Below are 26,835 nucleotides of genomic sequence, written 5' to 3'. Positions count from 1 at the left end.
CGATTGGGTATATTACAACAAACTTTATTACTGACACAGTATTAATATTTGTTCTACATCACACCAGAAAACCCCTTAAACAATGCTTTTTTTTTTTTAAATTGGGAAATATTTTTTCCAATTAAGGAGCAATTTAGCGTGGCCAGTCCACCTACCCTGCACATCTTTGGGTAGTGGGAGTGAGACCCACGCAGACATGAGGAGAGTGTACAAACTCCATACAGTGACCCGGGGCCTGGATCAAACTTGGGTCCTCAGCACCGTGAGGCAGCAGTGCTAACCACTGTACCACCGTGCCAGCCCTAAACAGTGCTAATCCACGTAATGAATACAGTAACCCTTAACTATATCTCTATTACCACTCAAACAATAAAAAAACTATCTCAGCTCTCAATCAAAGAACAAAGAAAAGTACAGCACAGGAACAGGCCCTTCGGCCTTCAAAGCCTGCGCCGACTATGCTGTCCATCCAACTGAAAACCTTCCACACTTCCATCTTCCGTTTCCCTCGAGGCGGAGGAATGCTCATTCATTAGCTGAGGGGTACGGCACATGGTAAATAACAGGAGGTTACCTTGCCCATGTTTGATCTGATGCCATGGGACTTCAAAACATTGATGTCCCATTACATTGAAAGCTTATGTAATGGAATGTTACTTCAGCTGCATGACCCCTAACCTCATGAAGGCCCTCAAACTCCATGATAAGCAAAGCAAATGCCAAGTTACTTTTCCTCAGTAGGAGGGAAAATTGGATGATGAGTTGGCATTGTCATGCTCTTCATATGGACATTTTGAGGAATAAGAGGCATAACTGTAATGAAGGGGGAAAAAGTCCTTAAAACAGAGGGAGCCACACCTCTTAAAAAAAAACATTTATTGCAAATACCTGTACCACAAAATGCAATAGGAAAACAATCAGAACAATTAAATAAAGACACTTGATCAACACGAGATACAATAGTTTCAAGAACATTTACCTCACACTGAACAAAAAAAATGTTATGCTTGTTTGTTAATCTTTCCATACATTATTTCCCTTCCCTGACTTTATTGTACATCAGTTTGAAATAATTTAAACATTCAGGTTTCAACCAAAAACATCTCTCAACGTCCGTTGTCGTCTCTCTGCCCCCTCAGTATCCACCTTCTGTAAATTGCCTTCTTTTACCTATGTAGTTGTTATGGACAGGGGAGAGACGGAAGGATGGTTTCCTCCTTTTTCCACCTCCTGACTGGTGGGTGTGTTTTTTTTTCTTTTGAAGAGAAAGATATTTTTAATCCCTGTGTAATGTTATTCTCTCTTTTTTTAAAAAAACAGGCATTCCCATACTTTAAAAAAGGAAGAACTATTGTTTTATTTCTCAACATGCAAATGTATTTGCAATAGCACGGGCATACACAAGATACATACACACATGAGAAAAGGTGATTACAAAGAAGTAGCATGCACTCAGGTTATTAAAACGTCCAAATATCACTGTTGCACTGGAATCTTTCAAAATGGAAGCTTGAAGCTTCCATCAAATAATTCACGGTAGCTAACAGGCAGCAGCCGAGTCCCTGCGGCAAAGACCTGGCTTGATTCTACAAATTCGTTAGTAAAAGGCTAAGCTCACTCTTTGCCTGTTAGTGGATTAAGGTTTCTCTGAGTTACTAAAAGCAGTTTCATGTACATTAGCAGACAAACAGAGAAGTAATCTGACCTCTCAAATTCATGTTGTTTTAATGCAGGTTGCCCATTCTCCATGATGCTTTTAAAAAATTGAAGTGTTCATTATCCATAAATCTGTGGGTTTACATGGGCTTGACAGCACACTATACTAATGGATGCTACACAGCTTCATACAGCTATACATGACAGCACAGCCAAGAATAAGAACCTAACTACATATATTTTCTTGCAGAATGAAGCTGCATGGAAACAATCTTTTCCTCAATGGAAACTGCAGGGTTTGTGACAAATGGCATTTTAATTTGAAATGTATTGCCACAATACCTCGTGTGTACTTGGGAATAATTGGTGGCTGTGTGCTGAAAAAACACCAATTTATTAAGTGCTTTGGAGCTTTGTAAACCTTCTACTCTCAAGGACATTGTTTTGTTACCTGTGTGGTAGGGAACATGGGCTACTCAATCCTTGGTTAGTGATGAGGCATTCTGAATCTCGATGAAGAAGATTCGAACTCGTCCAGTAGTAACAAAAGGTTTATTGAGTAACTACAACAATATTTACATGGGTTCTTTACTTTAACTTTGATACTAGTGATAAGGTTAACAAGATCTAACTACGGAAACTATGCGTAACTCCAAAAGCCATCTAAACTAGTCTGTTATTGCTTTGGTCACAGTGCACCCAAGAGAGAGAGAGAAACCCAATATGGCTGCCTTTTATACCCCTATTGGTCCGGCCCTCTAGTGATCATGTAGTGCTACTGATTACACATTAACCCCTTGTGTACATGCACAAAAAGAGATCACTACATCCCCTTTTTTTTCGTGTTACATATTTTCTGTACGTTGTAAAGAAAATTGAACAAACATAATGGATGCAGTTTGCAAAGACATTACATAAAATCAATGAGTTAGTCTGTCAAATGTTAATACATTTAGTCTCTTTTTTTTTTGCTTGCGTAAAATAGGTAGACAAATGATGTTATGTACAAGTTGTGATGATCTTGACGATTATACAAAGCCAGTTAATATTTATGAGTCCAATCTGAATTTTTAAAAACATTTGTGAGTCTATACTTTATGAGTTTGTTCGGTCGAGTTGCTTTCTTCTTCTGTTGTTGAAGTGGTGATGTTGATGTTGTTATTTCTTTGTGAACGTCATCAGTGTTCCTGTGTTTAAGTAACCAAGGAGTCATCAATAAGGTGTTTGAATGGTCGAATTACTTTGTTGTCTGATTTATGCTTTTTCTTTCTATGCTTGTGGTAGCGATTCTGTGTTACATCTTTGTTGTCTGACCCGGACGTTTTCCTGTGTTTGTGGTGTTGATTCTGTAAGTCATCTTTGTTGTCTGACCTTGACCTTTTTTTGTGTTTGTGGTATTGAATCTGCATGTCATCTTGCTTGACAGCTGGTTTGCTTGTTTGCTGTGGAGCAAATGTGAATTTGTGAGATTTGTTGCCATGCCATGGCATGTTTGTACACTTGCCATTGTTTTGCAGTGTGCTGTGGCATTGTCCTTCATGTACAGAGTTGTACCATGTTGTACAGGTCGTTGTTTCATTGTTGTCGTTTCTGTCTTGGTTGGTTTCATTGTCATTCTTATTGTTGTCATTTTTGTTGTTGTTTTTGTCATGCTTGTTGTTTCTGTTTTTGTTGTTTTCGCTGTTGTTCTTGTTTTTCTTGTCATGCTTGTTTTTCTGTTTTTGTTATGCTTCTTGTTGTTTTTGTTCTTGTTTCTGCTGTGCTTCTTGCGGTTTTTGTTGTTCTTGTTGCGCTCAATGAGTGTTCCGTGTGGATGATGTGAGTCATTGTCACGGTTATTGGTGTCAGTGTCCTTTGTGGTATCTATTACATTGAGTGTTTCTTCTTGAGAATTGTGAGAATGATCTGATGTTGGTGGCATCAGTCATTTGTGGTGGATTTGATTCCTCTTCTTTGCTTCCTGGGTACTCCTCTTATAGAGTCATTTCTGGTTCACTTGAATCATCTGTGATCTCTTTGTGCTCCTCTTCTGAAGTTATTTCTGGTTCATTTGAATCACCTTTGCTTTCTTGGTGCTCCTCTTCTGGAGTCAAAATCTTCAGGATTACTATTGACGTGGTCTCTCTGGACTCTTGGTGCTCCTCTTTTGGAGTCAAAATCTTCACGATTTCATTTGACGTGGTCTCTCTGGACTCATGAGTAGCCCTCCTCTGATTGTTGAGTGCTTCTGTGCAGATGAGCTGAGATCTGTCAGTCTCGCTGAGATCCTGCACATCCTGTATGGGAATTGTGATTACATCGTCACTTGTCTCACATACAGTGGGTAGACATTTAGTGTCTTCTTGTTGGTTAAATGAGCTGGATTTTGGCGGCTCAAATAAGCTGGCTAGACTGTCATAGTCTTTTTGTTGTTCAGTGAGCTTGGTAAACTTTCATAGTTTTGTTCATGCATGGCGTTCGCTATGGAGTGTTTGCTTGCTTCCATTTTTGAGTCTGTCACCGAGCTGTCTGTGGAGGCTTGCGTCACTCTCTTTGTGGAGGCTTGTGTTGCTCTCTTTGTGGAGGCGTGTGTCACTCTCTTTGTGGAGGCTTGTGTCGCTCTCTTTGTGGAGGCGTGTGTCGCTCTCTTTGTGGAGGCTTGTGTCGCTCTCTTTGTGGAGTCTTTCATCCCTCTCTCTGTGGAGTCTTTCATCGCTCGCTCTGTGTAGTCCTTCATCGCTCTCTCTGTGGAGGCCTTCATCGCTCTCTCTGTGGAGTCTTTCAGCGCTCTCTCTGTGGAGTCTGTCATCGCTTTCTCTCTGGAGTCTGTCATCGCACTATTTGTGGAGTGGTGCAGTGTTCTCGCTGTAGAGTCGATCTGTGCTCTCTCAACGGAGTCATTCTGTGCTGTCTGTGTGGCGTTGTTTTCTTCTTGGGTATTGCTGTCATCCAATGTATCGACGATCTGCCATGGCATCATGGTATTCTACCATGAGAAGAATCGTGTTGAGCTTTTCAACCGTGTTGCTGATGCAATGATCATCAATTACGAATAACTCATTCATGTCTGAGCAGTAGTCTTCAATGAACAAATCATCTCTTCTTGTTTTGGATTTGTCATTGCTCTTTTCATGTTCAATGAACAAATCATCTTCTGGGTTTCGGATTTGTCATTGTGCTCTTCACTTAGGGTGGTGTAGACTGCTTGTTCCAGGGTGTTGTGAAAGTTATTTTCAATTGCTAGTGTAAGTTTGGGCATTGTTCTGTCTTTTGAGGTAAGAAAATTGGGTTTTGCAGCTTTAAATTTCTTTTTGTTCATTTTCGTGCATTTTCCTTTTAAGTGGGCGTGGTCTGGTCCTCTGATGTCATGACGCTCGTGACGTCACGCGTAGGACTCGATTGCGCATGCGCACTCCGAGTTTCCTGTGCTGTGCACTCTTTTCACAACTGCGCATGCGCAGCTTCTCGCGCATGCGCAAAACACTGTTTTGCCGGTTTGCTTCTTTTAGGGAAGTGCGCAGGCACGGCCGCTTCCTCAAGATGGCTGCCAATCAAAACTGCCGTTTTCTGCATTTGCAGGCCTACCTTCGCCTCGTGGTGAGTATTGGTGCCTCTTTTACCGATTTTGTTTTCTAGATAATGATTCTGTGTTTGTAAAGACTCAAAGTATTGATTTTGTTTCTGTTCGTATGCAAGGCATTTTTGTATAGTGATTTCTAGAGTTAGAAACTTATTTTGTGATAGTTCTTCCCTCAAATTTTTATCAGGTAGTCCAGAAATTAATTGATTCATTATCACAGTGTCTCTGAAATAAGCATAATCACAGCCTTGTGGTATTAACTTGAGATTTGTAATAAAATCAGTGATGGTCCCTCCGCTTCTCTGGCATTTATGACAATTGTTAAATCTTTCCAGCATCTCACCAGACTGACTCTTACAGTGTTCATCATATTTTTTGAGTATTACTTCTATTTTGGTGCCACCTTCACCTTCTAAGTAATTAAAGCAATTATAGATTTCTCTAGCTTCTTGCCCTCCTATTGAGAGTAGTAGTGCTGTTTTCGTTGCTTTCGAGACCGTGCTTAAAGCTTTAGCTGCGATAAATATTTGGAATATCTGTTCAAATCTTTTCCAGTCAGAACTTAAATTACCGGTTGTTTCCAGCTGCCCTAGAGGTCCAATGAGTCTCATAGTTAGTCGTCGAGGAGCCATTTGCTACGAAGTCTTCCACAGTCGAATGTCCAGTCTTCTCTTTTTCTTCTCTTTTTGTCTAACCTAATCTAACTAGTTCTGTTAAAGCCACTCGCCTGGTACCATGTTTTGTTACCTGTGTGGTAGATAACATATGCTACTCAATCCTTGGTTAGTGATGAGGTATTCTGAATCTCGATGAGGAAGATTCGAACTCGTCCAGTAGTAACAAAAGGTTTATTGAGTAACTACAACAATATTTACATGAGTTCTTTACTTTAACTTTGATACCAGTAATAAGGTTAACAAGATCTAACTACGGTAACTACATGTAACTCCACGAGCCATCTAAACTAGTCTGCTATTGCCTTGGTCCCAGTAGCACCCAAGAGAGAGAGAGTGCCCCAATGCGGCTGTCTTTTATACCCCTGTTGGTCCGGCCCTCTAGTGATCATGTGGTGCTACTGATTACTACAGAGATCACTACAGACATCATAGGATTCTAACTTGAATATCTTTCTGTATGATCTTCTGTAAGGCTCTGGAATGGAGACATTGAGGGTGGGATTCTCCAATTGCCAACACCGAAATCGCATTCGGCGATTGGGCAGAGAATCCCTTTTGATGCCAAAATCGGGGCTAGCGCCTGTTTTCGGATGCTCTGCCCCCTCCATAAAAGGCGTCATCGGTGAGTAGGTCGCATGCTGTTGGGATGACCTCAGGACATTACCTGAAGGCCCTCCCCCAATGCTCCGCCCCCGATGGGCCGACTTCCCGACCGCGTGGATTACTTGTGGTCTGAGGCAACCTTGCGTGGCGGCTGAGGATTGTGTCCAGCACTGCCACAGTTGGGGGGGGACCCGCTTCGCTGGCCAGGGGGGCTTTGGCTTGGGGACGGGTGGGGGGGGTGGGGTCCGAGGGGTGTTACAGGGGGGCACTATCAGACAGGCCGGGTCTGCGCGCGGTTGCCGCCATGTATGGCTCGAAAATTGTAGGTTGCCGCCGTGTGCATGAACGGCCACGGACCCGGCAACTTTCCATCCGTATCTGCAGGGAAAGCCGGATGGGGGGGTTACGTGGTGCAGCTGCTAGCCCCCCACTGGGCGGAGCATCGGTGCGGGGACAGCGCCAATTTTTTGATCGTAATACTCGACACATGCTCCGGATGAGAGCATGTGATAAGATCAATGGATAGTTGTGTGGGTGATTTGTGGCATGAGTCTTGCAGACTGGATTTGATCCTTGTTCTATGCTGAGCTATTCCATCTTAAACAGGACCGCAATGGAGGAAATAGTCTCCAATGTCTCTGGGCAAGAAAGGAATTAGGATATTAGCTGTCATGATATTCAAACACACACATCATGATGGACACACTAACAGGCAAATCAGAGTACACAACACCACAACCAATCACAGACAAGAACACCAACCACATAAAAAGCACGAGCACGACACCTGGAGGTCAGTAGGTCTGGGGAGAAGGAAGCATGAAAGAGCTGTTGAAACACCACAAGCAGGGAGCCCCCCACGTGCAGAGTGCAAAGACCAAGTTGTAAATAGTGAGTTTAAATAAACAAGTGTTGTACCATATGCAACTGTGTTGGCTCTTCTGTGTGTTAGAACACCCAACACCACATGGTACAGGAGTGGGTCGATACCTGCCTACCAACCTGCCATTCTGGACATGGACCACACCGGCAAACCGCAGCCGATGCAAGTCACGGGGAACCTAGGCACCAACTGGAAGCTCTACAGGCAGCGATTTGACCTGTACATCCGTGCCACCGAAAAACAGAATGTCTCGGATGATTCGAAGATTGCAATGCTCCTCTTCTACGCAGGCCCCCACCCAAATGATGTCTTTAATTCACTGGTGTTCGAGGAAGGCGAAAACCAGGCCAAATATGACACGGTCATCCTCAAAATGGACCAGCACTTTCAAACTGAAGTAAACGAAACTTTCGAAAGATACATCTTTCAGCAACGCCTGCAAGGTAAGGAGGAGCTTTTTCAACCCTTTTTGACGCACCTCCGGATTCTAGCGCAGTCCTGCGGTTACGGCACCACCACAGAGTCCATGATCAGGGACCAGATTGTTTTTGGCGTTGCCTCCAGTGGCCTACGCCAGCAGCTTCTTAAAATAAAGAGCCTCACCTTAGCGTCTGCTGTGGAAGCCTGTGTCCTCCATGAAAATGCTGCCTGCCGTTTTGCCCGATTTCAGGCGTCCGAGTTGGCACGGAGGGGGTCCCCAGCCGTCGAATCGGCAAGCCAGGCCGCCCACGACGTTGAACGCATCCAGGCCGTCGATTTCTTCCCGCCCCACGGCCCGGACGACAGCGGCCGCTTCCCGCGCTTTTCGCGGTCTCCCGCGCAGGTGCGCGCCAAGAATAACGGCCACAACGAGGGACGCACTGCGCAGGCGCGCCCACCGCAAGATCGCACTGCGCATGCGCAGTGGCGCAACGAACGCCGTGACGTCATGACGTGCAGCAAGTGTGGAGGTCTACACTTAAAAGGGCAATGTCCTGCAAAATACCAACAGTGCAACAGATGTGCCATGATAGGCCACTACGCAGCCCGCTGTCGTGCGGCTCAACCCATGGATCCGGCGCATCCTCGACAACCTCGCACACGAGTCAGGACCGTCCAGCCCACGCATCAAGACTTCCAGTTAAGTGATGCAGATGACCAGGATGACTTCAGAGTTGCCGTCATTGATGTCAACAAGGTCAATGCCATCAATCCAGACGATGAGTGGTGTGCCACCCTGACGGTCAACCGATCGCGCGTCGCCTTCCGTCTGGACACCGGCGCATCCGCCAACCTGATTGCTTACTCTGCAGTCCAGGCCATGAAGGTCAAACCACTCATCACACCATCCCGGCTTAAGATGGTTGACTATAACGGGAACGTTATCCCGTCCGTAGGATCTTGCCAGCTACAGGTGACTCACAAGGGGTACACGGCCACACTCCCCTTCGAAGTTGTGGGCTCATCAAAGGACTCGTTACTGGGCGCACAAGCGTGTAAGGTCCTTCACCTGGTACAGCGCATCATGTCTCTCTCTCCAGATGAGATATCCGACTTCCCGGATGCTGAGTTCCACGCGAATCTCCATTCCCTCCTCGCTCACAACCAGGAGGTTTTTGAAGGCATGGGGACATTGCCACACACGTACAAGATTCGACTCAGACCGGACGCCATCCCTGTCGTTCACGCACCTCGCAGGGTTCCTGCGCCTCTCAAAGACCGCCTCAAGGCACAACTGCAGATTCTTCAGGACCAAGGGGTCCTATCCAAGGTCACGGAGCCCACGCCATGGGTCAGCTCCATGGTCTGTGTAAAGAAGCCCTCTGGCGAGCTCCGTATATGTATAGATCCAAAAGATCTGAACAACAACATCATGCGGGAACACTATCCCATCCCAAAACGAGAAGACCTCACCAGCGAGATGGCGCGAGCCAACATATTCACTAAATTGGATGCGTCCAAAGGATTCTGGCAGATCCAACTGGACCCGGCCAGCCGAAGACTATGCACATTCAACACCCCTTTTGGCAGATTCTGCTACAACCGGATGCCATTCGGCATCATTTCGGCATCTGAAGTATTCCACCGCATTATGGAGCAGATGATGGAAGGCATCGAAGGGGTACGTGTATATGTGGACGATATCATCATTTGGTCCACCACTCCGCAGGAACACATGCATCGTCTTCGACGTGTCTTCACCCGCATACGGCAAAATGGCCTGCGTCTCAACCGTGCGAAGTGTGCTTTCGGCCAGACGGAGCTGAAATTCCTCGGGGACCACATCTCAAGGTCCGGGGTCCGTCCCGATGCAGACAAGGTTAGCGCCATCACAGCCATGCCACGACCGGCTGACAAGAAGGCTGTCTTAAGATTCCTGGGCATGGTCAACTTCCTTGGGAAGTTCATTCCCAACCTGGCTTCTCATACAACAAACATGCGCCATCTCGTAAAAAAATCGACGGAATTCAACTGGCACCAGTCGCATCAGCAGGAATGGGAGGAGCTCAAGCACAAACTGGTCACGGCACCAGTGCTGGCCTTCTTTGACGCGACTCGCCCTACAAAGATCTCAACAGACGCCAGCCAATCTGGTATTGGAGCGGTACTCCTGCAAAAAGACAGCACGTCATCATGGGCCCCGGTTGCGTATGCCTCACGAGCCATGACCCCTACCGAACAGCGCTACGCGCAAATCGAAAAAGAATGCCTGGGCTTGTTAACTGGACTGGACAAGTTCCACGACTATGTGTATGGCCTGCCACGATTCACGGTCGAAACTGACCACCGCCCCCTGGTCAACATCATTAACAAAGACCTGAACGACATGACTCCTCGCCTCCAGCGCATCTTACTCAAACTCAGGAGGTACGATTTTGAACTGATCTACACTCCGGGGAAGGAACTCATAGTGGCGGACACTCTTTCCCGAGCAGTGAGCACACCACCAGATGCGGAGGGGTTCGTGCGTCAAATTGAGGCACACGTGACTCTGACAGCAGCAAATATGCCAGCTGATGATCCTTGTCTGGCCCACATACGCGCAGAGACGGCGACTGACCCTCTGCTGCAGCGAGTGATGCGCCACATGACGGAAGGGTGGCTAAAAGGGCAGTGCCCCCAGTTTTACAATGTGCGAGATGATCTCACCAATATAGACGGGGTCCTTATGAAATCGCATAGGATCGTCATTCCACACAGTGTGCGCCAGATGATTCTTCGTCAACTACACGAAGGCCACTTGGGTGTCGAAAAATGCAGACGAAGGGCCCGGGCGGCGGTATATTGGCCGGGTATTAATGAAGACATAGCCAACATGGTGCTCAACTGCACAACCTGTCAGAGGTTTCAGCCGGCGCAACCTCCGGAAACACTTCTACCACACGAGATGGTGACGTCCCCCTGGGCGAAGGTGGGTGTTGACCTATTTCACGCGCTCGGCAGAGATTACATTGTTATTATAGACTACTTCTCAAACTACCCGGAAGTCATGCCTCTCCATGATCTGACGTCGTCCGCAGTCATTGGGGCCTGCAAGGAAACGTTTGCTCGCCATGGCATTCCAAGGACTGTCATGTCAGACAATGGACCTTGTTTTGCCAGCCGTGAATGGTCGTCCTTTGCCGCAGCATATGGTTTCACTCATGTGACATCCAGCCCTCTGCATCCACAATCGAACGGGAAGGCTGAAAAGGGTGTCCACATCGCAAAGCGGCTCCTGTGCAAGGCGGCTGATGCCGGATCGGACTTTAACCTTGCCTTGCTGGCCTATCGATCGGCCCCGTTATCCACGGGCCTCTCGCCAGCGCAGCTACTAATGGGTCGCTCCCTCAGGACGACGGTACCTTCCGTCCTGGCACCGACAACAGACCATGAGGCGGTTCTTCGGGACATGCAACTGCAGCGTGATCGCCAGAAAGGTCGGTACGACACACGAGCGACGGACCTGCCCCCCCTGTCCTCCGGAGACAAAGTACGCGTCCATCAACCGTATGGTGGCTGGTCAGCACCGGCCGAAGTCCTCCGACAAGTGGCTCCCCGCTCGTTCCTGGTTCGCATGCCGGATGGTTCCGTGCGTCGCCGCAATCGGCGCGCCCTTCGCCGACTTCCACGTTCACAGCCACACAACACGCCAGATCCTCAACAGGCTTCCGAGGATGACTTTGTGGAGCTGCCGCACATCACGCCCTTTCCATCGCCACCCATGGCCATGCCTGCACAGCAGCCGGTGGTTCTTGATCCACCCTTAAGGCGGTCAACCCGAATTCGTCGCAAACCCATTAGAATGGACTTATAATACAGTTCATATGTTTAATAAGTTGGACAATTTTACATGATAACCTGTTGTTGTTTATCGTTCCAGATGTCGTCTGACTGGACAACTGTTCAAAATTTTTTTTTTCTTCTTCTCTCGTTCGCATTTCTGTTATGTTATGGTACAACTGGATTCATGTGACGCACTCGACATCGCCCCATGTACATAGTTCCGTCATAGACACATGCTGCACACGACACACACACACTCTTAGATGCACTCACGTCACGATCATATTTATTACCACGTAGGCACATATCTTTGTAAAAAGGGGGGATGTCATGATATTCAAACACACACATCATGATGGACACACTAACAGGCAAATCAGAGTACACAACACCACAACCAATCACAGACAAGAACACCAACCACATAAAAAGCACGAGCACGACACCTGGAGGTCAGTAGGTCTGGGGAGAAGGAAGCATGAAAGAGCTGTTGAAACACCACAAGCAGGGAGCCCCCCACGTGCAGAGTGCAAAGACCAAGTTGTAAATAGTGAGTTTAAATAAACAAGTGTTGTACCATATGCAACTGTGTTGGCTCTTCTGTGTGTTAGAACACCCAACACCACATTAGCCAGAATTCCTGTTTACTATCGAGCAATTCTTTCTGGAAAGGTAGATGCCAACACTGGTGAACAGAGTTAAGTATGGATACAGAAACAGGAGGAGGTCACTCAGACCCCTGAACATTCTCCAAGTTTCACTTTGATCATAGCTGACCTGTACCTCAATTCTATTTACCCACATTGACCCTATATCCCTTATTCATGCACCCCTTACTCTGAACCAACCAAACATATCGTGATCTCAGCCTTCAATGCTTCAATTGTCCACAGCATTTTGTGAAGGGAAGGAGGAAAGAATTCTCAATTTCTACTACTTGTGTGTAAAAGCGAGGTCACTTTAATGAATAACCTGCCAAACTCTCCCCATGTAGATTCAGACACGTAGCAAGTAAATATGTGGGTGGTAGATTTGGAGAGGCAGAATAGCCAGGAACCCAAATATCAGTAACAATCAAAAGCTACAGGAAAAAGGAAACAGGGATAAAACCATGGGGGTATCAAAGATGGAAGGATATCAGTCTGTATGGTGTTCAATCTTGTATGTAGGTTCTCCTCCAATAATGAAAGAATATGGGCGGGATTCTCTGATCGTGAGGCTAAGTGTTGACGCCGTTGTAAACGCCGTCCCGTTTTATGACGGCGTCAACAGGCCCCCGGGAGCAGCGATTCCGAGCACCTCAGTAGGCCAGCACGGCGCTGGAGTGACCCACGCCGCTCCAGCTGCCGATACTGGTGTCAGGGGCGCTGCGGGTCTGCTCAGGGCATTCATATGGACACTTGCAGTAGGGGTGCTGTATAGAAGGCAGATCCAAAATATAAACTTAGACCCTAACCAAACCTTTCAAGGATCTCAAACAGATAATCTCACTCGACCCTATTAAAATGCTTTTTCACAGTCCATTGAAATTATCCCATCTGGCTCAAGGATTTAAGAGGGTGACAAAATAATATTAAGTAGCCGACGTATATTGGCTGATAGCTGCCTGCCCTTGACAGTAACGAAATAGGATGGTACGTCCCACACTCTGTCAGATCCTTATCCTTCATCAAAATCAAGGAGGTCGATGCATATGCCAGTGTGACTGGCAATACCCCACAATACATAGAATTGTTTTTTTGTTTATCAATTTAGAGTACCCAATTCATTTTTTCCAATTAAGGAGCAATTTAGCGTGGCCAATCCGCCTACCCTGCACATCTTTGGGTTGTAGGGGCGAAATCCACGCAAACACGTGGAGAATGTGCAAACTCCACACGGACAGTGACCCAGAGCCAGGATTTAACCTGGGACCTCTGCGCTGTGAGGCAGCAGTGCTAACCACTTGTGTCACTGTGCTGCCCCCAATACATAGAATTGTTAAACATGTCTCACAACAATGGGATCAGCTGACCTGAAAATCTCTTATAAAATTCAATTGTGAATCCATCCAGGCCCGAAACTTTACCCGACTGCATTAAACCCATACATTTCATGATCTCCTCTGGGCTCAATAGGGATTCCAACTCCTCTCTTCTCTCCCATTCCACACTGGGCAGACACGCCATCCAAAAATTCCATCATGTGCAACCTCTCCTCCAGAGCCACTGAAAAAATATTAACCAAATTCACCTTGATATGTATCTGATATGTATCTGTAAATATTTGGTACAGAAAAGGTTATATACTGAGACAGACATTCTTTCAATTAGACTGCAAAAGCTGTTAGGCATGGATTCTTTATTATTCTCTTCCTAGCAGACTCCCTCTACTGGTACATGTGTATATGGTAGCCTCATGTGGACAAAAAGCAGAATGGAATTTTAAATACACAACAGCATCGGTCTTCCTATTTAGATGGTTTGAGCTACATGCTTTAACTGTAGCTTTCTTTCTGGTTGGTGTCAATGCTACAATCAGCAGGAGGATCACTGCTGCAGGGAAGAGCATGAATCATCTATAAGGTTCTTCAGGCATGATCTCTAATAGCTTGGCAAAAATATATATTAAATGGGCATTGATTGTCATATAGCAAAATTTCTTTAGAAGGAGGTTACCACAGATACTTCATGGTATTTATCAATGGGTGTATGTGGGATTACATGTTCAATGACCTGAAATATTACCATGTCACCATTCATGTCTGCACTGCATGTATGCTTTCTATCTTCAAGAAAATATGTTTCAATGGTGTCTTCAACATATAGGTTGGAATATCATGGTGAAACTAGTCCAGCAGTCTAGCTCAGGGTTTTTCAAAAGTGTGCATCACAAGCAAGTGTTGGCAGAATAGCGGAGCGATCTGTCGCGCCGTTCCCTTGGTGGTCCCAATAGCGAAAGAAGCACTAATTGCCGCTTCTGGTTTTACATTGAGAATGGAGGCCGCTGCTGCCTTTTAAATGATCATAAATGAGTGGACTCTTCCATCCAGAAGCGACAAGAGGGCAGATCATGTGCCCTGCACACACACTTGAAGTCAAGCGCCATCCTGGTTCGTGCTTTTGGCGCCAAATCACAGAGCAGTGTTTCTTCCCTTTTCCAGATGCTGGCAAGCCAGGCAGGTGAGCTGTGAAGATGAATGGTTTTCTTAAAAATAATAGATGGCCAGAGACAAAAATAGTCAGTTAACCTATTGGACAGGATTTCACAACAGAAGCTGCTGGAGAGACTTGCCAGGAGAGTCCAGTGCAGGACAGAGCAGTACTAGTATTAGCTCCAAGGTCTCTGGTTAACAACCAACAAAGAAGAAACTTAACTCGGGAACAAAGCAGGATAAGAATGATTTCTTGAGGACTGGTTTTGTCAATTGTGCCAATGCAAATAAGGATGCAAAGCCCATTTGTGTTATATGCAGGGAAATACTGGCAAATGAGAGAAGTTTCAGATTTTGAAAGAGAAGTGGTGGGTGAAAAGTTCCTTTTGAGGTTGAGACCCCAGAGTCAGTTATTAACTTACAGCTGACTCCAAATTAAAAGACTACGCTGCTGTAGCTGACTTGTAATACCATATAAAAATCTGGCTAAAGGTCCATGAGGATGTCAGAATTCTGGAGTAGTATCTCCCAGGAGTATCCAGTGCTGAGTAAAACAAGTAGTTTGTTGCCATTGCCCTTCACGACGACCTACATATTCGAGATTAGATTTTCCATTTTTCTTTAAGGTGCAGGCGACACAAAGGAACTGGTTGAAATCTGCACCTGATGTGCACATTGTTGTCTGCTCCTTTGAACCTGATTCAAGTGATATCATGAGGACCAAGCAGGCTTCCCTTTCACATTAAAGGCAGCCATGATGTGGAGATGCCGGCGTTGGACTGGGGTGAGCACAGGAAGAAGTCTTACAACACCAGGTTAAAGCCCAACAGATTTGTTTCAAATCACTAGCTTTTGGAGCACTGCTCCTTCCAAAGGAGCAGTGCTCTGAAACTTCGTGATTTGAAACAAACCTGTTGGACTTTAACCTGGTGTTGTAAGACTTCTTACTAAAGGTCAGCAAACATGACGTTTGTCGTGAAGGTTGGCTGGTGTGGGTCGCGAAGTTCAGCCAGCGTGGGTCCCGAAGGTCGGCCAGTTGGCAAAAGTAGGTCCCGGGAAAATATGTTGGAAAAATACTGGCCCAGCTCCTGTGGTTTTGTAGGTAACTATTGCTGGATTTTCATTAAGTGAGCCAGCTTCAAAATACACAGATGTAGCAATAATTTGCCTTAACCTGTATCACGTAAAGAAAGGTGAGCAGTTTGTAGTGTGAAGAAAGAATGAACATGCTTGCACGTGTAAAGTGTCTTGTATAATCTCAGATTGTCCTAAAGCACTTTGCAGTCAATGAGTTTCTCTTGAAATGTAAGTCACTATTCTACTTTAAGGAAACATTGTACCCAAATTATGCACAGCAAGGCCCCACAAACAGCAATGAGATTAATAGGCAGATAATCTGTTTTAGTGACATTGGATATGGAACAAATGTTGGCCAGGACACATCCAGACAATTCCCCTACTCATCTTCAAAAGAATCCTGTGGACAAAGGCACAGCCGCTATTCTCATTTGAAGAGCAGGACCCCTAACAATGCAGCACCCCAGTGCGAGACTAGGTAAAGTGTTCGTGCCTCCGGAGGAAGCCTTGAACCCAACTACCTTCTGGTTCCGCTGAAAGTGTGCGATCCACAAGCTAAGGCTGATACCACAGGAATCAGCTTGTGTCGAAGGTCAACCTTCATTTCTTTGTATGGAATGTTTGATCAGGACACAGGGAGTCCACACCGAATAAAGTAAAGAACTTTGATTTATTTGCAATACTGTATGTACAATTCCCAGTAGATCCCTACCGGGTCTCTCTCTGGTCAGTGACTTACAGGCTCACCTTTTATGCAATGCTAAATTGAGTTCCCCTGCCCCTCAGCAGGGGAGCTTGTATTCCATGAGAACCATGGGGTAAGATAATAATTCCCACCACATAAGTCCCATGGGGGATATTACAGAATAGATTGTATTTACTCTGATGGTTCACACATTCAGTAAAACCCAACCAAAATTAACTTACGAACAAATACAGATTGGGGGAAGTGGCACATGGCACAGTGGTCAGCACTGTGAATCCTGGCTCTGGGTCATTGGCCGTGTGGAGTTTGCACGTTCTCCCCGTGTCTGCGTGGGTTTCACCCCACAACCCAACGATGTGCACGTTAGGTGGATTGGCCCCGCTAAATTAAACATAGAACATACAGTGCAGAAGGAGGCCATTTGGCCTATCGTGTCTGCACCGACCCAGTTAAACCCTCACTTCCATCCTAGCCCCGTAACACAATAACCCCTCCGAACCTTTTTTTTTGGATACTAAGAGCAATTTAGCATGGCCTATCCACCTAACCTGCATGTCTTTAGACTGTGGGAGGAAACCGGAGCTCCCGGCGGAAACCCACGCAGACACGGGGAGAACGTGCAGACTCTGCACAGACAGTCACCCAATGGGGAATCGAACCAGGGACCCTGGCGCTGTGAAGCTATTGTGCTAGCCACTGTGCTGCCCCTTAATTGGGAAAAAGAATAATTGGGTACTGTAAAAAAAAAATTTTTTTAAACATATACGGAGGGGAAAGGAAATGTAAAAAAATCAAAATGTAAGGTGACTGTGGAAATAAAAGTTGAGGATGAGGCCTGAGTGTTATCAGAGATTAATAAAGGAGGTCAGAATGTGTGAAAAGCATTGTGCACAAGAAAATCCTGCAAGGGAAAGACAAATCAGTACGACATATATAAGCACCTTGTACCCAAATGCACGCAGTATTCGGAATAAGGTCAATGAGCTGACAGCACAAGTAGAGACAAAAGGGTGTGATTTGGAGGGGATTACTGAAACATGGTTGCAGGTGGACCGTGATTGGGATTTGAATGTCCTAGGGTACTCAGTATTCAGAAAGGATAGACAGGATGGAACAGGAAGTTCAGTTAGTTTATTGGTTAAAGGTGACATCAAGGCTGTATTAAGAAATTATATTGGTGCTAAGGGCCAAAACGTTGAACCGATCTAGGTGGAAATAAAAAAACAAAGGAAAAAACACTTTGGTAAGAGTAATTTACAGGCCCCGTGAGCAAAACTTCCAAAGTGGGTCATAGTATAAACTAAGAAATAATGAGGGCTTGTGAGAAAGGCACAACAATATTCATGGGTGATTTTAATATGCATTTTGACTGGATTAATCAAATTGGCAAGGATAGCCTCAAGGGGGATTTCAGGGAATGTATGAGGGATTGATTCTTCGAGCAGTTTGTTATGTAGCCAACCAATGAACAGGCTATTTTAGATCTAGCATTGTGTAACAAAGAAGGGGTGATAAATAGTCTTGGCATTAAGGATCCTCTTGGAAGGAGTGATCACAGCATGCTAGAATTTCAAATTCAGATTGAGCAAGAGAAGACAGAGTGCCATACTAGAGTTTTAGCGTTGGACAGAGATAATTATATAGGCCTGAAGAAAGAGTATACTGGGAACAGATAATTGAGGGTAGGACAGCTAAGAAACTGTGATGGCTGCTCAGGGAGATATTAAACACCTCTCAAATAAAGTATATTCCTGAGAGGAAGAGGAATTGTAAAAGGGAATTGTAAAAGGGAAATAAACATTCCATGGTTAAACAAGGAAGTCAAGGAAGACTTGAAGGCAAAAGCTAGGGCATACCGTACTGCAAAAGCTAAGTTGAAGGATTGGGAAAACTTTAATGTTTAGCAAAAGGCCACTAAAAATAAAATCAAAAGAGCTGAGATGAATTATGAAGAGAAACTAATAGAAAACAGAAACACTGATACCAAAAGCTTCTATAAGGGTATAAAGAGGAAGAGAATAGCTAAAGTAAATGTTGGCCCTTTATTAGACAATGCTGGTGAGGTAATAATGGGGAACGCAGAGATGGCAGAGATACTGAACCAATTTAGCATGACCAATCCACCTCACCTGCGCATCTTTGGATTGCGGGAGGAAACTGGAGCACCCAGAAGAAACCCAGGCAGACACAGGGAAAATGTGGAAACTCCACATACACAATCACCCAATCCGGAATGAACCTGAATCCATGGCGCTCTGGGGCAGCAGTGCGTAAGCTTTTGGGTGAGCTTCATTTCTATTTTGCCTTCATTTTTTTGGCCTCTCCTGCACCTTTTTGTGAACCTTCAATTGAAAACTTTGCATCAAAGGAAGACAACTCGCAAACAGTCGGAAGAAACAAGTGGGGGGAGGAATTTCATTTTCCCGGTGGTCAAGGAAGCATGATGAACAATGCCAAGTGAGCAACAGAACTCTCATAACAAGACCCAAAGACAAGAAAAGGAGACCAGTGAGCCTGCTCAAATGTATACTTTCTGAATGATCTGTCCCTTCTGAATAACTTGTGCCCAACTGGATTAAAGATGATGCCTGGAAGTTGGTATCTCATGTACTTTAGCATCACTGAAGCTGCATGTATTGGGTAAATTTGGGTTTCACATTGTGATGTCAAAGTATTATGATCCACAATTAATTGTGCTATTCCTTGTTGTCATTATTTCCAGTTACAAATCTGTTAAATTTTACTGTCTGCTTATTCTGACAATCAGTTTGAAGAATTCAGCTCAGTTAAACAATGATGATACCTTTGCTACTCTACATTCATGGGTTTCCAGTCTGGCTGAATTGCTAATGGATGGATTGATCAGGGGCTTGGAAGTTAGTGAGTGGAGTAGTAGTTATTGGTCGCGATCTACTGGCCATGTCCTGCCGGAACTGGGGCGAGAAGCAGCTGGTAGATCCCAGGATTCCCTATGGCCATTAAGCCTCATGAGATCGAATTAGATCTCACAAGATGTCATGATGTGGACCGCGCCACCAATGGGAGGGACCCAGTCTTGCACGACTAAGTGAGTTTAAGAACCCCATTAGCCATGCTGCCATCAGATCGAATGGTTACCCAGGATTTACCAGCCTTGCTGAGAGGGCCTCAGCCAGGCACCACACAGCACTGGTCCCCACAAATGGGGACCAGGTGGAACGATACCTGGGTGGGTCTTCCAGGCAATTGCAGGCCCCCGGGTGGTCGACCTCGGGGCAGGGTGGCACCCTGGGATGGCTCGTGCCACCTGGAGCCTTGGTACTGCCAGCCTGGCATCTGGGTTGGATTGCTAGGGTGCCCAGATGGCACTTCAGGCTGGCAGGGAACTGCCAGTGTTCCAGGCAGGAAGCGCCAAGGTGTCCAGGTGACACTCTGCCCACGTCGGTGATTGGACCTGGAGGTGGCCTGCCCATGTGAGTTGGGGCATTGCGGGGGTCTGGGGGTCGTGCCAACAGGGAGGGGGGATGAGTCAAGAGATAGGGGCGCCATTTTAAAATGAAGCTGAGTATTGCCCTGTTGGCTGTTCTCTGCGCCGGCGCACAAAAATAAACAGAGTGCCCTTAGATAGTGGGGTCATTCCCAATGCTACAATATCCAGGAACGACGCGACTAATCCTGGCCAGAAAGGAATCCATTATTTTAGGTAGGTCGCGTCTATAGAGTTTGTTAAATTTCACCAACTTCGTCAATGGGTTAAAAAATGAATTGCTTGTATACATGTGATTCACTGGGGTAGAAGGGGAGAAAAACTGCTTTTTGTTCTCAAGCTATTTTGATTCAGATTCTGAGTAGGATCTATGAGCAGACCAAAGTGAAAACAGAATAGAGGGCTGTTCCTCGAATGATGAATCCCGATTTGATTGCATAAATACTGAGATTTCCCATTCAACGGCAGTGAAAACCTGCGATCCAAATTAAAATGACAGCAACACAAGAGTGGTCAGAGAAAGACAATGGGCCGGATTTTCAGCCCCTTTCCTGAGCTGGGCAGCATGAGCTCCTCTGGCTGCCGTGCCACCCTAAAAAGTGGGATTGGGATTGACAGCCTTCCCTGCCTGCTTAGGTGTAAGAACAGCCACACACTGCACTGTAGAGGCAGCTCGCCTCCTGCACCCACCACCGCACATTTCCCCCAAAGCATCAACCGACCCCACAGTGATGGAATGGCTGCAAGAACCAATTTTCAATGTAAATCTTAAAAAAATGAAGAGAAGGCACCCCATGTTAAAGCACCTTCTCCCTTATCAATCCTTTATTGCAACCTCCTACAGGAGGCCTCCAGCTATCATCTTTAATTGGACAGCGAATCCCAATGTGCGACTGTTTCTTTCCCATCCCGGTCTCTGTTCAGAACCCAGAACAGTCCTGTTTCCCCCTTGCCGAAGGAAAAATCCAATCCAATTTTTATTTCTTTTGTCCACTGTCGCCAATTAATTGCTCACAAAATAATGCAGAAATCAATAAATCAGTGACATTCTGAGTATTGGCTATGCATAAATATCTGCCCACTCGTATCCATTTGAAATGATGTTTGTAAAGGTACAATTTTTTCGTTTTTTGCTTTATTTCTTGCTTCCTTATGTTGCAGGTGATCATCAACACAATTATAATCACTTGGGACTGATCAGCCCAACTCAAACCCCCACAAATGGTGAGTATGAAATGTTTGTATTGCTGAGGCATGGGAGTCTAATTCAACGGGGCTTTACGTTCAGCACTCACCCTTTATACTGGCAGGATATAAATATTGGGGAACTGGCGCATTCGGTAGATTGCAGAGTAAAAGGTGAATGGTTTTGTTAGCTAGACAGTAACGTTACTAATGATGTAAGCAAGACATCAGGGTCGGACGACCAAGAGTCTCCAAGGGAACAAGTCACAAAAAAGGAATGCGATTTTCTGGCCTTTTCCATCGACGGGACCTTCTAGTCCTTCTGAAGACAATTGGCCACCTCCGCGGTGGGTTCCTCTGTGGCAGAACTGATGAATCACATAAAATGCCATAGAGATCGGCGGGACCGGAAGATGTCGCCGGCAACCAATTGGGAGCCGCCTCCGCCCTTGGAAGATTTGATTCTCCGACGGCGAGATTCTCCGTTTTGCCGGCACCCGGGATTTTCCTGACGGCGCGGGGCTGCCCCACAATGGGAAACCCCATTGACCGGCCGGCATAACGGAGAATCCCGCCGGCGGATCGAGGCAGAAATGTGGCGCGGCGGGGTGGGGAATCCAGCCCCTTGTCCTGTGTGTCCGGAGAATAACATACTTACGTGAGGTCTTGGATGTCAACATATATAAATAAATGGATTTTAAAAATGCTTCATGCCGACTGTGTCCAAGTAACTCATAGAGTAGGAGAACCCTCATCCAGCTCGAAGTCAACACCAGTAAAGGACAATAATCCAAACCATACTTATTTCATATTTTAATTCTAAAACAGGAGCGAGAAATCTACATTGTTCAAAGTTTGAAAAACACTCTCCTTTTTCAACTCTATATTACATTTTCTCTTGCTTCTTGTGTTCTCCACTTCTAATGCAAGATTTTGGACAAAATACATCAGCACTTAAGAAATAAACAGGGCGGCATGGTGGCACAGTGGTTAGCATTACTGCCTCACAGGAACCCGGGTTTGATTCTGACCTCGAGTGACTGTGTGGAGTTTGTACCTTCTCCCCATGACTGCATGGGTTTCCTTCGGGTGCTCCGGTTTCCTCCAATAGTCCAAAGATTGCAGGGTAGGTGGATTGGCCATGCCAAGTTACCCCTTAGTGTCCAAAGGTTAGGTGGGGTTATGGGGGTAGAGTGGGTGAGTGAGCCTAGGTTATGGTTCTCTTTCAAAGGGTCGCTGCAGACTCGATGGACCACATGGCCTTCTTCTGCACTTTATGAATTCTATATTTCTAAAAAGTTAACTGCATTGACCTAGCAGTTTAACCTCAAAAAATCCCAAAGCACTTTTCAGCCAAGGAGTCACACTTGAAGTGAAATTACTGTTGTAATGTGAGAAAACAGAGCAACCATTTGTACATAGTGAAATCTATAAATGAAATGAATGAGAAGATAATACATAGCCTCATTAATGTAGAAAAATATTTTTTCTAACTGCGGCTGGGAAATCTAAAGGGTGACCGATCTGTCAAAGAAATGTACAGGCTTCCTGCTGTGTTAATAGATATCCATCCTTTCAAAGCTGTTCTGTTCTGGTGTTTTATATAAAGTCCAAATTAATTAAAAAAAAATAATAATCGCACTGCCTAGAAAAGCGCGATCCACAATTTTACCTCGGAATATTCAGAGAAAAGCGAATCAGTGATACAGAGCAGCTTGGTCAGGTAAGGTTCCTCCGCCGACTCAAAGTTGTTAAAAGGTTCTCCAAACTGTAAGATTTTTAAAATATGATCTCTCATCAACTTCTCTCCGCATGACAGCACAGTGTTTATAAGTAGAAACATCACAAACTATCCATTTTCCTTTGCCAGTTACTTCTGTCAAAATGTTCGATAATATTCGATCTCCCTTTCTTTTGCAAGTAGAACGGCCAAGTTAGGTCGGTAGTGCACAACTTGAGTATTGCTGAATAAAGAGTCATGCTGTCGAAGCTTTTCATCTTATACTCATCAGGACAGATGAAGGAATACCAAATTTCAAAGGGAGCAACAATTTATCCTGCATGGTACATTCTCCATGGCAGTGCCTCGACCATCAGAGTCGACTTGCCAACCAATCATCACCCTTTTCTCATGCAGTTTAAATTGTAACTCCCTTTAACATTTGGCATTCTTGCATCTGTCCTGATGAGAGTCAGGTGAAATGCTTTAACAATGGCCGGAGTTCTCCGGCTATTGCAATTCGCCATTCCTGCCGGCAGCGCACACCCCTGTGGTTTCCTGGCGACGTGGGGTTACAAATGGCGGGAATGGAGAATACCGCTGCCAGGGAACGGCAGACCACTGGGAAACACACGGCTGGGGGACTGGAGAATCCAGCCCAGTATGTCTGCTTGTTTTCAGCGATACAAGCAAAGTCTTCAGGAGCTTATGGGTTCAAAGATTATTGAACTCTCTATGGAGATGCAATTCCCTTTCCATTTTAAAGTCATACATGATCCTTATTTTATGTAATAATTTGACTTTATGTTATTCATAGTCAAACAGCTAACCTTACAGCAACATGGAAAGCAAGAGAAGCAGGGTTTTTGCAGCATAAGGATACCTCTAAAGCGCATTCTGAAGATCAGAGGCATTTAACTGAGGCACTGCAGTGTTACCAATGGTGCAGCAGTGACTAGTGTGATAAGGTTATGGCCGGGAATCTCCGGGCCCCCAGTTGGGGGGGGGGCTTTCTGGCTGTGGAAGAGGCTCGCCATTGGCTGCCGGAGGGATCATCCGGTTCGACTGAAGTCAATGGCCATTTGGGTTGCTCACCAGCCAATAGTGACCCGACTCCACCGCTGGAAAACGTGCCATGGAAGAGGGTGGGGAGGAGAAAGGGGATGGGGGTGGGGCTGAAAAATCCCAATACGCTACACCACCCCCCCCTCCCCCCCCGACCCAGCCCCGTAGCCACAGGAGGTGCAGCCTCGGGTAAAGAGGAGAAGACGGCCTCCTACATGCCCTTCTTCAGAGGGACTTACGGACTTTGTGGGAAGGGATGTTATAACCCCCACAAGACCCACAGGATGATCCGGTTAATCTCCCCGTGAGCCTCGTGGAGTATGAGCTCCCCCACTGAGGGCAGAAGTCCATCAGCGGGACCGTTAATTCCACAGGATCAAACCTGGCCCAGGTAGGAGCCGGAATTCCAGTCTGGGCTGGGAATTAGACTGTAGCTTGTACATACTTTCCTGAACCAAGAGTTGGAAATAAACCTTTTTTTAAAATCTCCTTTCCGGACTCATCATTGACTATCGTAGTTACCTTAGGTTGTACTTGGCAAACAGTTTTCATGTTTCCGACCTGATCAACCTAGCTAAGGGTAATAGGACAATTGTAGAAACAAACAAAAACCCTCTCAGCATCAATGCTTGGGTAAATTTGCAGCACATTAATGATCGAGATGTGAATGTGGGGTTATGATCAGTAACTCCTCAGATGACACAAAGATTGGTAGTGTGCTAAATAGCGAGGAGGAAAGCCTTAGATTGCAGAATATTACACTCGGGCTGGTCAGATGGGCAGTGACAAATAAAATTTAACCCTAAAATGTGTGAGGTGATGCATTTCAGGAGGACTAACAAAACAAGGCAATAAACAATGATCTGAAGGACACCACAAAGTACAGAGAACCAGAGGGATCTTGGGATACATGTCCAAAGATCTCTGATCGCAGCAGGGCAGGTAGACAAGGTGGTTAAGAAGACATAGTAGGAAGAAACTTAAGCAAGGAGTCAGGAGGGCTAGAAGGGGTCACGAAAAGTCATTGGCAAATAGGGTTAAGGAAAATTCCAAGGCTTTTTACATGTACATAAAAAGCAAGAGGGTATACAGGGTTGGCCCACTGAAGGATAGGCAAGGGAATCTATGTGTGGAGCCAGAGGAAATGGGCGAGGTACTAAATTAATACTTTGCATCAGTATTCACCAAAGAGAAGGAATTGATGGATGTTGAGTCTGGAGAAGGGTGTGTAGATAGCCTGGGGCACATTGAGATCCAAAAAGACGAGGTGTTGGGCGCCTTGAAAAATATTAAGGTAGCTGAGTCCCCAGGGCCTGATGGGATCTACCCTAGAATACTGAAGGAGGCTAGAGAGGAAATTGCTGAGGCCTTGACAGAAATCTTTGGATCCTCACTGTCTTCAGGTGATGCCCCGGAGGACTGGAGAATAGCCAATGTTGTTCCTTTGTTTAAGAAGGGTAGCAAGGCTAATCCATGGAACTACAGGCCGGTGAGCCTTACATCAGTGGTAGGGAAATTACTGGAGAGAATTCTTCGAGACAGAATCTACACCCATTTGGAAGCAAATGGATGTATTAGTGAGAGGCAGCATGGTTATGTGAAGGGGAGGTCGTGTCTCATTAACTTGGTAGAGTTTTTCGAAGAGGTCACAAAGATGGTTGATGCAGGAAGGGCAGTGGATGTTGTCTATATGGACTTCAGTAAGGCCTTTGACAAGGTCCCTCATGGTACACTTCACAAAAGGTGAAGTCACACGGGATCAGGGGTGAGCTGGCAAGGTGGATACAGAACTGGCTAGGTCATAGAAGGCAGAGAGTAGCAATGGAAGGGTGCTTTTCTAATTGGGGGGCTGTGACTAGTGGTGTTCCGTAGGGACCAGTGCTGGGACCTTTGCTGTTCGTAGTATATATAAATGATTTGGAGGAAAATGTAACTGGACTGATTAGGAAGTTTGCAGATGACACAAAGGTTGGTGGAATTGCAATGAGGACTGTTAGAGGATACAGCAGGATTTAGATTGTTTGGACACTTGGACGGAGAGATGGCAGATGGAGTTTAATCCGGACAAATGTGAGGTAATGCATTTTGGAAGGTCTAATGCAGGTAGGGAATATAGAGTGAATGGTAGAACCCTCAAGAGTATTGAAAGTCAGAGAGATCTATGTGTACAGGTCCACAGGTCACTGAAAGGGGCAACACAGGTGGAGAAGGTAGTCAAGAAGGCATACGGCATGCTTGCCTTCATTGGCCGGGGCATTGAGTACAAGAATTGGCAAGTCATGTTGCAGCTGTATAGAACCTTAGTTAGGCCACACTTAGAGTATAGTGTTCAATTCTGGTCGCCACACTACCAGAAGGATGTGGAGGCTTTAGAGAGGGTGCAGAAGAGATTTACCAGGATGTTGCCTGGTATGGAGGGCATTAGCTATGAGGAGAGGTTGAATAAACTCAGTTTGTTCTCACTGGAACGACGGAGGTTGAGGGGCGAGCTGATAGAGGTCTACAAAATTATGAGGGGCATAGACAGAGTGGATAGTCAGAGGCTTTTCCCCAGAGTAGAGGGATCAATTACTAGCGGGCATAGGTTTAAGGTGCGAGGGGCAAGGTTTAGAGGAGATGTACGAGGCAAGTTTTTACACAGTGGGTAGTGGGTGCCTGGAACTCGCTGCCGGAGGAGGTGGTGGAAGCAGGAACATAGTGACAGTTAAGGGCATCTTGACAAATACGTGAATAGGATGGGAATAGAGGGATACAGACCCAGGAAGTGTAGAAGATTTTAGGTTAGTCGGGCAGCATGGTCGGCACGGGCTTGGAGGGCCGAAGGACCTGTTCCTGTGCTGTACTTTTCTTTGTTCTTTGT

The 26,835-nt window shown here is 45.8% G+C and overlaps 1 protein-coding gene across 4 annotated transcripts in view; it reads left to right on the top strand.

Annotated features, from left to right (window-relative positions):
- Nucleotides 1-26,835, top strand: part of LOC140395406 (protein shisa-6-like) — an 877,428-nt gene that overhangs the window by 804,500 nt on the left and 46,093 nt on the right. For 3 of the 4 annotated variants that reach the window (XM_072483131.1, XM_072483129.1, XM_072483127.1), the window contains one exon: nucleotides 21,167-21,229. The exons of the other annotated variant lie outside the window; for it this stretch is intronic. In XM_072483131.1, the coding sequence (XP_072339232.1) occupies nucleotides 21,167-21,229 (63 nt within the window). The remainder of the gene's footprint in view (nucleotides 1-21,166; nucleotides 21,230-26,835) is intronic. 4 annotated transcript variants of the gene reach the window in all.

The sequence above is a fragment of the Scyliorhinus torazame genome, chromosome 18 (genome assembly GCF_047496885.1).
Source record: "Scyliorhinus torazame isolate Kashiwa2021f chromosome 18, sScyTor2.1, whole genome shotgun sequence".
Classification (NCBI taxonomy): domain Eukaryota; kingdom Metazoa; phylum Chordata; class Chondrichthyes; order Carcharhiniformes; family Scyliorhinidae; genus Scyliorhinus; species Scyliorhinus torazame.
The sequence above is the reverse complement of the archived record's forward strand: the minus strand, read 5'-3'. Positions and strand labels throughout refer to the sequence as shown.